General features: G+C 47.6%; 1 protein-coding gene across 5 annotated transcripts in view; it reads left to right on the top strand.

Moving 5' to 3' along the window:
* The window catches only part of F8 (coagulation factor VIII), a 62,039-nt gene that overhangs the window by 2,211 nt on the left and 46,228 nt on the right, over window positions 1-13,600 (top strand). For 2 of the 5 annotated variants that reach the window (XM_075573108.1, XM_075573111.1), the window contains exons 1-6: window positions 1,120-1,594; window positions 5,441-5,547; window positions 6,616-6,738; window positions 7,031-7,243; window positions 11,192-11,263; window positions 11,799-11,873. In XM_075573108.1, coding sequence (XP_075429223.1) covers window positions 1,458-1,594; window positions 5,441-5,547; window positions 6,616-6,738; window positions 7,031-7,243; window positions 11,192-11,263; window positions 11,799-11,873 — 727 coding nt within the window. In that variant the 5' untranslated portion in view covers window positions 1,120-1,457. Of the gene's footprint in view, window positions 1-852; window positions 1,595-5,440; window positions 5,548-6,615; window positions 6,739-7,030; window positions 7,244-11,191; window positions 11,264-11,798; window positions 11,874-13,600 lie in introns of those variants that run through there. The other 3 variants (XM_075573109.1, XR_012788393.1, XM_075573110.1) reach the window with 3 other exon arrangements.

The following is a 13,600-nucleotide window of genomic DNA, read 5'->3' as shown; positions in this document are numbered from 1 at the left end:
CTTGTCCTCCTCACACTGTGTCACTTATCAACCATGAGCAGTGTCCATTGACCACCTTAGGCTACGGCCACAGTGCACGTGGCGTGCGCAACATTGCGCCTCCCACCGCTCTGCTCCTCCAGCCGAGCGATCTGATGGACTTCAGATCACTCGCGACTGGTGGGTGTGGCGGGGGGACGCGGACAGGATGTCACATGGCCGGTTCGTCCCTCATTGGCTGAACCACCGCCGTGACGTGGCCAATGTTTGGCCACCGTGCCAATGGACAAAAATCTTGTCTTTTGGCCAAGGCAGTCGTGCATCACGGCTTGTGTGCGCATGCAAGCCCGCCGACTGGGGCCTGCCCCATAGAGGGCTGTGTGTCTTGTGTGCAGCGCACACGCTGTAGTGCACGCCGCAGCAGCCACTTTGGACCTCGCCTAAGGCTATGGCCCTGCTATCTGCGCTGCACGCGCGCCTGCGAGGCTGGCGGCGTGTGCAGCCGTGTTCCCTGGTCTGCAGTGAGCTGCAGGGGGAAAGCCAGGGGGGGCGTGACATGGGAGTGACGGGGGCACGGCCATGACATCACCCAGCAGGTTCGCCCTCATTGGCTGAACCGCCAGGGTGTGGCCTAGCGCTCCATCGCTAGTACTGAGCACAAATCAAGCATCCCAATAGCCTGCACTCATGCCTACTGTCCCACAGTCACTCCTACCACCAATTGTGGCCAAGCACACCCATCTACAGCACTTATTCCCTCACCTGCTGTCTCTGTAAGTTTCCCCCCAAACATCTTAGATTGTAAGCTCTTCGGGGCAGGGATTTCCTTTCCCATTGTTCGATTTTTGCTGCACTTATTGTATTTTTAAAATTACCTGTACTGTATTCTTTGTGAAGCGCTGAGTACACTTTTGGCGCTATATAAATAAAGACATACAATCCATTTGTGCAATGTCACTTGTTACCCTCAGTCAGTCACGTCACCCCACAGGCAATGTCACTTGTCCCTTACATTAAATGTTGCTTTTCCTCACAGGCAGTGTCACTTATCACCCTTGAGCAGTGTCACTTGTCACACCTCAGGGAGTGTCAGTTGTCACCCCACAGGCAATGTCACTTGTCCCTTATATGAAGTGTTACTTCTCCCCACTAAGACACTGTCATTTGTCACCAACAGGCAGTGTCACTTGTCCCCTCAGGCAAGTGTAATGTGTCACCAACAGAGTGCCATTAGTCCCCCACAAGAAAGTGTCGCTGATTCACTTGTCCCTCACAGGCATTGTCACTTGTCACCCACAAGCGTGTCACTTGTCCCCCTCACACAATGTAACACACCCTGGGTTTCCTGCTGTAAAGTTTCCTTCCTTCTCAGCTCAGACGGAGAAGGAGCGGGGGGGGTAGAGATGGGGGGTGTTAGAGACAGCATATAGTAACACCCCTGAGATACGGTGCCAGTATATTGCTGGTCACTTTTCACCATGTCGGGGCCGATGTCATGGCTTCTGTTGTGCCTGTTCTGTCACCGATCTGTAGCCGTCACCAGGACATTTCACATTGCGGCTGTGGAGTTGGACTGGGACTATAGCGACAGCAGCCGGCTAACAGCACTGCACAGGTAACTGTGTCACCATGTGTCACTGTGCGTCACGAATGCATCACTGTGTCACTGCATGTCTTTGTGTGGTACTGAGTGTTGGTGTTACACTGTGCTTATGTGTGTCACTGTGTGTGTTACTGTATACGTCACTGTGTGATTAGATGAAGCGTTGTCTGTGGGTGGGTGACTGTGCGTTTGTGTGTATCACTGTGTGCGTTCCTGTGTGTCACTGTGTGCGTGTGTGTCACTGTGTGTGATCAGATCAAGCAGTGTCTCTGTGTGTGTGTGTGTGTTACAGTATGTCTGTGCGTCACTGTGCGTGTCAGTGTGTGTGTTCCTGTGTGCGTTACTGTGTGTCTGCATCACTGTGTGTGTTTTGTGTGCGTCACTGCGTCTGTTACTGAATGTGTGTGCATCACCGTGTGTGTCTGCGTGCATAACTTTATGCATTCCTGTGTATTACTCTGTGTCTGTGTGTCACAGTGTGTGCGACACTGTGAGTCACTTTATGCGTTTGTGTCACTGCGTGCGTTTTACTGTATGTGTGTGTGTCACTGAGTGGGTCTTATTGTATGTGTGCATCACTATGTGCGTCACTATGTGTGTGTGTTATTGTATGTGTGTGGCATTGTATGCATCATTGTGTGTGTGTGTCACTGTGTTACTGTAGGTGTATGTTGCTGTGTGTGTGTGTGTGTGTGTGTGTGTGTGTGTGTGTGTGTGTGTGTGTGTGTGTGTGTGTGTGTGTGTGTGTGTGTGTGTGTGTGTGTGTGTGTGTGTGTGTGTGTGTGATTAATGGAGACTGTTTTAGGGTGTAATTATATCTTGACTTTATTGAGCCTGTTCCCTTATCCAGGCAAAACATACAAAAACAACAAGTTAAACCCCTATCCCTTTGTAAAGCCTAACGTACTTCCCCAGGCCCTATCTGCAGGAATGGAGGGAATGGAGGGATATTCCCATTACAGCCTATCACCCCAAAGTCTCAGGAGGTACATTAAGCAGGTGGCCCTCCATGTCAGTCTCTGGTAGGTTCCTGGGTCCTCTGTGTCCAGGAAATATAGGTCTCTGGGTGTCTGGATGTCTTGATCTCAGCACAGCTTTTGTGCTCAAGACAGTGTCTGTGTGCAGACTTCTCTGCTCTCCTGTCAGCCCAAATGTGAGCTAAGTAATCCTAATCAGCTAGGTGGAGTCTGGTTGATTGCCTGTGTGCAATTAACCAGCTCGCTGCTGGACTTAGAGGCAGTTTCTCTCAAACAGCGATAAGTCCCTGTTACAGTGTCACTGACTTATGGTTGCCAGGTGTGCAGTATTGAACCGAGCTGTCCTGTATTTGGACACTCTGTCCAGTAAAAGATTGGAGGTAATATTGGACATGTATGTGTCCGGTATTACCTTTCTGGACATAGTGACCTTATCGGCTTCGTGGGCCGCAGGATTTTTTTGAGCAGGAAGAGAGCAGGGCTCTTGCTAGGGGGCTGGGCAGCTTCCTCCATCCTGATTGGCTGCATTACCCAACAGCAGCCAATCAGGAGGAGGTTATCAGGAGCTTAAGGGTGGAGCGAAGGAGAGGAGGAAACAGGATGGAGCGGAGAGATATGTGTCTCTTGAGCGCGTGTGTGTCTCTCGCACCTTTCACCATTGTGTCCAGTATTTTTGGAGAAACCACTTGGCAACCCTAGTCACTGTGGGCGTCATTGTGTGTTACAGTACTGTATGTGTATATAAGTGAAAAAGAAGAAAGGGCACCCCAGATTTTGATGAAAAGAGATGGTTTTATTCAGCCTTCATAGACCCACATTTCGACTGTCGCTGCCGCCTTTCTCAGGGATATGGCTTAACGATATCTTTATATGACATAAGTATATTTATAGTGCATACAATTAGCTAAAGTCCAGGTGCTACCCCAATCAGGGGTCACAGCGCGTGAGCAGTAAGAACTCCCATTAGTGACATTACCATGGCTGTCGACCCATGTGATCATGTGTTGACTAGTGCGCGTGATGTCATTACACTACGGAACATGCGCAGTGAGGACCAAATGCCCAGAGGCAGAATGACGTTACCAGCAGGGCGAGGGGGCCGGGGGGCGGGGGGGGAGAAGGAAAGGAGAGCAAGGGGCGTGGGTAAGTAAAAAAGTACCTCCCCTTGGATTCACGTCATAGGTACCTCAAATATCTATAGGGTACACCAGGGGTGGCTTACTCCAGTCCTCAAGAGCTACCAACAGGCCAGGTTTTCAGGATATCCCTGCTTCAGCACAGGGGGCTCAATCAGTAGCTCAATCAAAATGGAGCCTGGCATCCTGTCAGTAATTACAAAGCATTATATAATATATACGCCAATTGTCCAAAAAGTTATCTCGCTGTTAGACCATATTTTTTAATATAATATCTATGAGTAGTCAAGTGAAAATAATGTCCTAGATCCTAGATGGATAATGGTGATAATAGAAAATGAGTATGTCAGAACACCTCATTGAGTCATGTGACCTAACTAGACCAAGTACATTACACTTGTAATATACCTTATTAAGCCAGGGGATTCGTTTGGTGCCAGATAAGGCTGCGTCCATAGGACTGCAGCCGTGCGGAGGCGTGCGGAGGCTGAGAGAAAGCTTTCCCTGGCCTTGGTCCGGGGGCGTGTTCTGTGACGTCATGGAGCTGGTTCGCCCTCATTGGGCGAACCGCTCACGTGACCGGCCCTGCGCTCCCATGAGCGCGAAAATCTAAAAAATTTCAAAGACACACGCTTCCGCACGCTTGCGGAAGCGTGCGCGAGCCCCTGCTAAAGCCGCTCTCATTGCGGCTGCAGGGGCTCACTGAGAAGCGTCAGCGCGAAGCCTAAGATGGGAAGCAGCAGATACTCCAACTGTTACGGAAAATTGGATACCTACTGTGTAGTCTATGGGGGGATTATAGACATTCAAAATGTTATCTCTGCTCCAAAATCCTAAATCATAAATGGAGGTTGTCATTAAATCCTTTTGGATGGACCATCGATAGAGAAAATATCCATGTTTCTCTGTGTAGTAATGTTGTCCCTGACGCTGCTCTGCGGCTTTCTCAATGCCCACAGTTTGTACAGATGTTAGCGCATGTCTGTGTGCCGGACACTGCTGTATTAAGGGCTTTCTCCATCTCCTCGTGAGATTTTACATTTGTTTTCAATTAACCATGTTTGTAGTATCCTATTTGTTTTGTGCATATTGGACAGTCCACGGGGATATTTGAGTAAGTATACGACATGAGTGGATGTGTATATCACTGTGTGTGTGTATTACTGTATTTGTGTGTTATTCTATGTGTTACTAATGTATATGTGTGTCTTACCGTATGTGTGTCACTGTGTGTGCGCGTGTGTTACTGTGTCACTGTGTGTATGTTACTATATATGTGTATCACTGTGTGTGTGTGTTACTGTATTTGTTACTGTGTATGTGTGTGTTACTGTATATGTGTTTGTCACTGTATATGTGTTACTGTATGTGTGTTTATTACTGTATATTTGTGTGTTACTGTATGTGTGTCACTGTGTGTGTGTTACTGTGTATGTGTTTGTCACTGTATACGTGTGTTACTGTATGTGTGTGTATTACTGTATATATGTGTGTTACTGTATGTGTGTGTGTCACTGTGTGTGTGTTACTGTATATGTGTGTCACTGTGTGTGTGTTTGTGTTACTGTATGTGTGGGTTACTGTATATGTGTTTGTCATTGTAAATGTGTTACTGTATGTGTGTTTATTACTGTATATTTGTGTGTTACTGTATGTGTGTATCACTGTGTGTGTGTCACTGTATATGTGTGTCACTGTATATGTGTGTGATCTCCGGCAGTCACTTTGTCTCTTGTATATCACAGGCCGCAGGCTCCGAGGTCACATGGGCCTGCACTCTATAAAAAGGCTGTGTACGTGGAATATACAGACGCCTCGTTCACACAAACCAAACCCCGGCCAGACTGGACAGGTGAGGTCAGGGACACAGATACAGGACAGAGACACAGAAAGACAGGATAGGGACACACATACAGCGAGCCAGAACAGAACAGAACAGAACAGAGAGACAGGATATGGACACAGAGAGAGGACATAGAGACAGGACAGGGACAGAGAGAAGGGAGAGAGACATAAAGACAGAGACAGGACAGAGATACAAAGAGAGAGTGGACTGCACAGAGACATAGACAGGGACACAGAGAGATAGAACAGAGACACAGAGAGACGGGACAGAGATACACAGAGATGGAACAGAGACACAGAGAGAGACAGAGACACAGACAGAGAGACAGACAGAGACACAGAGAGACAGAACAGACGGAGAGATGGGACAGAGACACTGAGAGACGGGACAGAGACACAGAGATGGGACAGAGACAATGAGAGACGGGGCAGAGACACAAAGAGACGGGGCAGAGACACAGAGACGGGGCAGAGACACAGAGACGGGGCAGAGACACATAGACGGGGCAGAGACACAGAGACGGGGCAGAGACACAGAGACGGGGCAGAGACACAAAGACGGAGCAGAGACACAGAGACGGGGCAGAGACACAGAGACGGGGCAGAGACACAGAGACGGGGCAGAGACACAGAGACGGGGCAGAGACACGGAGACGGGGCAGGGACACGGAGACGGGACAGGGACACGGAGACGGGACAGGGACACGGAGACGGGACAGGGACACAGAGACGGGACAGGGACACAGAGACGGGACAGGGACACAGAGACGGGACAGGGACACAGAGACGGGACAGGGACACAGAGACGGGACAGGAACACAGAGACGGGACAGGGACACAGAGACAGACAGGGACACAGAGAGATAGAACAGAGACAGAGAGACGGGACAGAGAAACAGAGAGATGGGACAGGGACAATGAGAGGCGGGACAGAGACAGAGATGGGATAGGGACACAGAGAGATAGAACAGAGATGGGACAGGGACACAGAGAGATGGAACAGAGGACAGGATAGACAGTCAGTGCCCCCCCAACTCCTCCTCTCATGACTCCCCCTCTAATCTCCATGTTTTAGGGCTCCTTGGTCCCACTATCCGGGCAGAAACGTTTGATTCTGTTGTTATTCACTTTAAGAACCTGGCAAGTCGCCCGTTTAGTCTGCACGGAATAGGGGTGTCATACGGAAAGAGCTCAGAGGGTGAGACTCCCCCCCCAAAATGTCCCAGAGACTCTCAGACCCTGGCATCTCTGTGCTACCTACCTTTTTTCCTTTCTCTCTCTTCCTCTTTTCTCTCCCCACTTGTCTTATCTTCCTACTCCTTTTTCTCTTCCTCTCCTCTGTCTCCCTTTCTCTCCCTCTCTCACTGTAGTTCTCTCTCTCCTATCTCCCCTCTTTTTTTCCCCTCGCTCTCTCTTTTCCTCCCTCTCCCAGTCTTGATCTCTCTTGCTCCAGGTTGTACTTTATCTTTAATCATTTTATCTTGATTCAGGTGTTGGCTATGAAGATGGAACCAGCCAATCAGAGAAGGCTGACGATGCTGTGGCCCCTGGAGCCCTGCACACCTATGTTTGGGAAATCCCAGAATCCTATGGGCCCACAGAATCTGACTCACCCTGCGTGACCTCTGCTTACTTTTCCCAGTACAGTCCCTCCCGTGACACCAATGCTGGGCTGGTGGGCCCGATTCTCATCTGTAAGCCAGGTACAGATCTGTGCGGGTCCTACACAGGGGTCACATGAGGGGACCTGAAAGGACTGAAATCAGTGAGACTTGAGGGTTTGGACCAAATATGGCATTTTTATAGAAAAACTCTGATTGTTATCTCTGAGGCACCATTCAAGTCCATGGGACAACTGATCATAACGATTAGTGAAACTGACCCCACATCAGGGAGAGGTGATAGGTCTAATTTTGGTAGTAGGTGTTTCTAGAGACGGGAACGCCCTGTAAATCCCTCATAGGTAACTAATGGAAAATTTGAGGAATTTGTCCGATTGTTCTAACCCTAATATAGCAGTGTCCACAATGCAACCAAACTGAATGTGCAACCCACCTGTATGTCCTCCCTTCCCTTGTGGCCCTGAAATGTTAAATTGTTGCATGTTGCAGTTTCGGCTTCAGGCACCACAAGAAACCGATGTTTTTACTAAGTGTCTAAAAGGCGTCTTAAGACTGTAAGTTGACCCTGAGCAGCTCCAGAACAGAGTCTGGAAAACACCAAACGTGGAGAACACGTGGTGTGAGGAACACTGGACGTGGAGAACACGGGGTGTGGAGAACACCTAAAAGGGAGAGCACAGGGTCGCAACCGGATGTTGAGAACATGTGGTGTGGAGAACACCGGATGTTGAGAATAGGGGGAGTGAAGAACGTGGTGGGGAGAACACGGTTTGGTGTGGAGAACAAAGGATGGGGAGAACACGGGGTGTGGAAAACACCGGATCTGGGGAACATGGGGTGTGGGGAACACCTGATATGGAGAACATGGGGTGGGGAGTACACGTGGTGTGGAAAACACAGGATGTGGAGAACACCGGATGTGGAGAACATGTGGTGTGGAGAACATGTGGTGTGCAGAATACGAGATGTGGAGAAAACGTTGTATGGAGAACACCAAATGGGGAGAACACAGGGTATGGAGACCATCGGATGTGGAGAATATGTGGTGTGGAAAACACCATATATGGAGAACATGGGGTGTGGAGAACATGGGGTGTGGAGAACATGGGGTGTGGTCGTGGAGAACACGGGGTGTGAAGAACATGCGGTGTGGAGAACACCTGAGCTGGAGAACACGGTCTGGAGAACACCTGATATGGAGAACATGCGTTGTGGAGTACACGGTTTTGGAGAACATGTTGTGGGAAGAACACTGGATGTGGAGAACATATGGTGAGGAGAACACAGGACCTGAAATTAATGTGGTTCAGCTCTGGAGACCTCCTGCTTCAATACAATGCTATTCAAATTTAAACAAAACCAAGGCGATCGTCTGTAAGAGCTGTGCAGGGAGATGCAGCTTCCCTCTGCTCAGCTCTTCCAGACTGGAGGAATATCGCACAGTCATAGTGCTTGAAAAGCAATTGCAAACGCGTTCTGTATGGCAGTTTTGTACCAAACGGTATTTCGCAAGTGAAATATCTCGCTGAATAGTGTTTTTACACAAATCTCATACCGAACGGTAGGAACATGCCAACCCGATCGATGTGGCAGCGATCTTATCGAAGCTGTGTGAAGAGACCCCATAGTGTGCATTCATTAGAGAGCAGTTGGGGATGTTTCCTTTAAATTGGCTGATGAGATAGCCATGTGTTGCATGGCAATATGCCCACAAATTGGATTGCAACATGGCCATGTTATGGTTGGAGAGATAGCCATGTTGCAGATTGAAAAATGGTCATGTGTTGGATGGTGAGTTGGCCATGTTGTGGGTGGCAAGATGACTAAATGGTTGCCACTGGAGACCAGCACTTATAACACTTTTTACCTTTCTGGGATCATTCACTAGGCAAAACAAGGTAGTGGAATAAAATGAGGTTTATTCGGGTGAAAATCGCGGACACACAATGAATGCACAAAATACAGACAGAATACACACTTACTGGGGGTCGAAAACTAGCCCCAAATAGGTAAGGGCGCCTACTTCGGAAGGCTTACCCTGACCGGGACCTCGTCCCGAGCGTCCTGGTACTCTTTTCGGGTAGAATAACCAACCGCGACGGCTATGTTCTATTCTGAGAACTTGGACTTCGTGTCTGACTGAGTCTCAGCTAGGCAGCCATTCCTAGCTCCAAAAATGAAGCCGGTTGCTCTGCTATTCGCAACAGAGCAACTTTGAAAAGTCAGCCTTTGCCTCACCCACTCAAGCCTCAGATCATCTGGTTCTCTGATCGGGCAGTCAGAGAACGGATCGTACCTCAGCCAGCCAATCAGAGTGGGGGCTCGTCTGGCTGCTGACGTCAGAGGAAGGGGTGTGCCAGGCAGGCTCAAAAAGCCGGGCGAGCGGGAAATATGAATCGGCCAATGGGAAACGTGCTTATCAGCAGCATCTTCCCCCAGCCAACCCCTTGCCACCTGCTGGGCAGGATCCATCAGGTCTGGCAGTCCAAACGGTACCCCAGCGGGGTGCCCTTTGTTCCCCGGACCTGGTACTTTGCCCTTCCCCACTCACCAAACAGTCTTCTCACCTCTGGACATCCTTTCTCTCCTTTTAACTCCGTTGTCTATGTAGACATTCCAACACCTATGTAGATGCCCGGGCTAACTGTATAGACATTAATACATATTGTGTAAAACATACTACACTGCTTTATTAAACATATATCTCTTGGGGAACGTTATATATATGGGGAAAATGGGGCTGGGATATTTGGGCTCAAAAACCAAGATTTTGGGGGACACTGTGTAGCCCCGGTGTAATTCACCTTGCGTACCCGTAATGTTGCAAACAAGATAAACACATTTTTATCCAAATATCCACCTAAACTCCCACTCCCAAAGTCTCATGTTTATTGGGAAATGGGAACAGGTAAAACCCACAACAGGACAGTTTTTAGACATACATTACAGCATCCCTGACTTATGGTGCTACTTCAGCTGCAAGGGACCCACGTTTTTTAGGGGTAGCCAGTCGGGCTACCCCCTACCAGCACAATGGTGGCTCGTGAAATGGACATGTTGTGCATGTCGATATTGCGATTTTGTGGATAGCGAAATGGCCATGTTGTGGATGGATAGTCGGCCACATGTTGGTTGGCAAGATGGCTGTGCTGTGGATGGCGAGATGACTGTGTTTTGTATGGAGAGATGGTCATGTTGTGGATGGTGAGATGGTCATGATGGGGATGGCTACATTCTCATTTTGTAGATAAAAAAGGCCCATGTTGTGGATGGCAAGTCGGCCATTTGTTAGATGGCGTATGGTCGTGTTGGGGATGACGAGATTACCATGTTGTGGATAGAGAGATGGCCATGTTGTGGTTGGCGATATGTCCATGTTATGTATGGCTATATGCCCATGTTGTGGATGGCGATATGGCCATGTTGTGGATGGTGACATAGGCATTTTTGTGGATAGCGAAATGGCCATGTTGTGGGGGGAGAGTTGGCAATGTATTGGAATGCAAGGTGGACATGTTGTGAATGGCGAGTTAACCACGTTGTGGATGGAGAGATGGCCATGTTGCGGATGGAGAGATGGTCATGTTGCGGATGGAGAGATGGCCATGTTGCGGATGGAGAGATGGCCATGATGCGGATGGAGAGATGGCCATGTTGCGGATGTAGAGATGGCCATGTTGCGGATGGAGAGATGGCCATGTTGTGGATGGAGAGATGGCCTTGTTGCGGATGGAGAGATGGCCATGTTGCGGATGGAGAGATGGCCATGTTGTGGATGGAGAGATGGCCATGTTGCGGATGGTGAGATGGCCATGTTGCGGATGGAGAGATGGCCATGTTGTGGATGGAGAGATGGCCATGTTGTGGATGGAGAGATGGCCATGTTGTGGATGGAGAGATGGCCATGTTGTGGATGGAGAGATGGCCATGTTGTGGATGGAGAGATGGCTATGTTGCGGATGTTGCGAAGGTCATGTTGAGTGAGATTGTCATATTTGTGGGGTCTTACTCTGGTATTTCTTCCCTCAGGCTCACTATCAGAGGATGGGTCTCAGCGCGGTATGCAGGAACATGTGCTGCTGTTTGCTGTGTTTGATGAAAGTAAGCTCACGTGTATACAGTGTACAGTAGCACACAGCTAAAGTCACACACAAGTATACACACTGACACAGCTACAGTCTCACACATGTATACACTCTGACACAATTACAATCACTCACATGTATACACACAGACACAGCTATAGTCTCACACATGTATACACGTTGACACAGCTACAGTCGCACACACATATACACACTGACACACAGCTAGTCACACACATGTATACTTGCTGATAAACATGTTTTCCCACTTACATGCTGTAACATATACACACTAACATACACACCCACATACAACCCTACACCCAAAAATATACTGAAATACACCAATGTCAGATAAATGCACACATACTAAATACACAAATATGGGGGTTATTCCTTTACCTGTTATAGTGCTGATCGAGGTGCTATAATCCATGAGAATTGTCAATTTAAAATCAATAGAGGATTTTAGTTTCATGGATCCCAATCTGCACTGTCACATATTATTGAATAACCCCCCATATGTACATGTTTTGTGTCTCTGTATCTAGGTAACAGTCATTATACACAGGGGGAATCAGAGATTCTACACACTATTAATGGATACATGAACTTCACCCTACCAGGTAAGTACACACCTCCCTCATATTATAACTGCAGTGTTAGGTAAGTACACAACTCCTGGATATTATCACTGCCGTGTTAGGTAAGTACACACCTCCCTCATATTATAACTGCAGTGTTAGGTAAGTACACAACTCCTGGATATTATCACTGCAGTGTTAGGTAAGTACACACCTCCCTTATATTATAACTGCAGTGTTAGGTAAGGATAGACAACAGAGTGCTGTCATAAATGGAACTTTTTCAGGTTGGGCTAAAGTCGTGAGTGGAGTACCTCAGGGATCGGTACTGAGACCCATGTTTTTTAAACTTGTTTATTAATGACCTTGAGGTTGGCATAGAGAGCAAAGTTTCCATCTTTGCTGATGACACTAAATTGTGTAAGGTAGTAGAATCAGAGTAGGATGTAATTTCTCTCCAGAAGTACTTGGAGAGACTGGAAACGTGGGCAGGTAAATGGCAGATGAGGTTTAATACAGATACATGTAAGGTTATGCATTTGGGAAGCAAGAATAAACAGATGCCTTACAAATTAAATGAGGATAAATTGGGGGAATCATTGATGGAGAAGGATTTAGGAGTGCTTGTAGACAGCAGGTTTAGCATTAGTGCCCAATGTCATGCAGTAGCTGCAAAGGCAAACACGATCTTATCTTGCATTAAACGGGCAATTGGAGGAAGGGAAGTAAACATAATTATGCCCCTTTATTAAGCATTAGTAAGACCACACGTTGAATATGGAGTACAATTTTGGCCACCACTCCTTAGAAATACATTTTGGAACTAGAGAAAGTGCAGAGAAGAGCAAGCAAATGAATAAAGCAGGCAGATAATCTGATTTATGAGGGTAGGCTAGCTAAATTAGATTTATTTACATTAGAGGCGCCTAAGAGGGGATATGATAACAATTGTGTCAGGTTGACCATGGTTAGTGAGGAGGCAACACAATTCTTCCGGTGAAATAATATGCTGCTGGTTTTATTTGTCCAAAAATAACAAAACAATGGGTGCTCTGTCCTTTACATAAAACAAAACATAAACCAAAAGCCTATCCACGTTAGGGGAAATAACTAAACAAAAGTTCAGTCTATCTACCTGGCTGGCTAGATAAACTAGACCAGACCAACAATATTCGTTAACACTACTTGGCTCCTTACCTGGGAGCTTTATTCCCCTCGGGACAGCATAAATATAAGCACCCTGTGTCTGTCTGTCAGCTGTCAGCTGTCCTCTCTCAGTGTCTGAGAGAGATTGCTGCCCCAGAGGCATTTCCTCTTCCTCTTTTAAAGGCAGGCGAGCTTTCTTAATTAGGATCACCTGTGGACTGCCTAATCAGTGGGGTTTACTCCTTGCATACTGAAAAGCAGGCATACTGCCACCTCCTACTAATTTATACAGAGTCTATGACTGTCACACTATATACAAATCTATTCGGGGACAATACAGCTATTCATCCCAAGGCCAGTACAAATGACTCGGGAGCATCCCTTTAGGTTGGAGGAAAGGAGATTTCACCAGCAACAAAGGAAAGGGTTCTTTACAGTATGGGCAGTTACAATGTGGAATTCCTTACTCATGGAGACAGTGATGGCAGATACAATAGATATGTTAAAAAAAGGTTGGACATCTTTTAGAAAGGAAAGGTATACAGGGATATACCAAATAAGTAAACATGGGAAGATGTTGATCCAGAGAGTAATCTTATTGCCAATATTTGGAGCCAGAAAAG

This window comes from Ascaphus truei, chromosome 16 (genome assembly GCF_040206685.1).
Source record: "Ascaphus truei isolate aAscTru1 chromosome 16, aAscTru1.hap1, whole genome shotgun sequence".
Classification (NCBI taxonomy): Eukaryota; Metazoa; Chordata; class Amphibia; order Anura; family Ascaphidae; genus Ascaphus; species Ascaphus truei.
The sequence above is the reverse complement of the archived record's forward strand: the minus strand, read 5'-3'. Positions and strand labels throughout refer to the sequence as shown.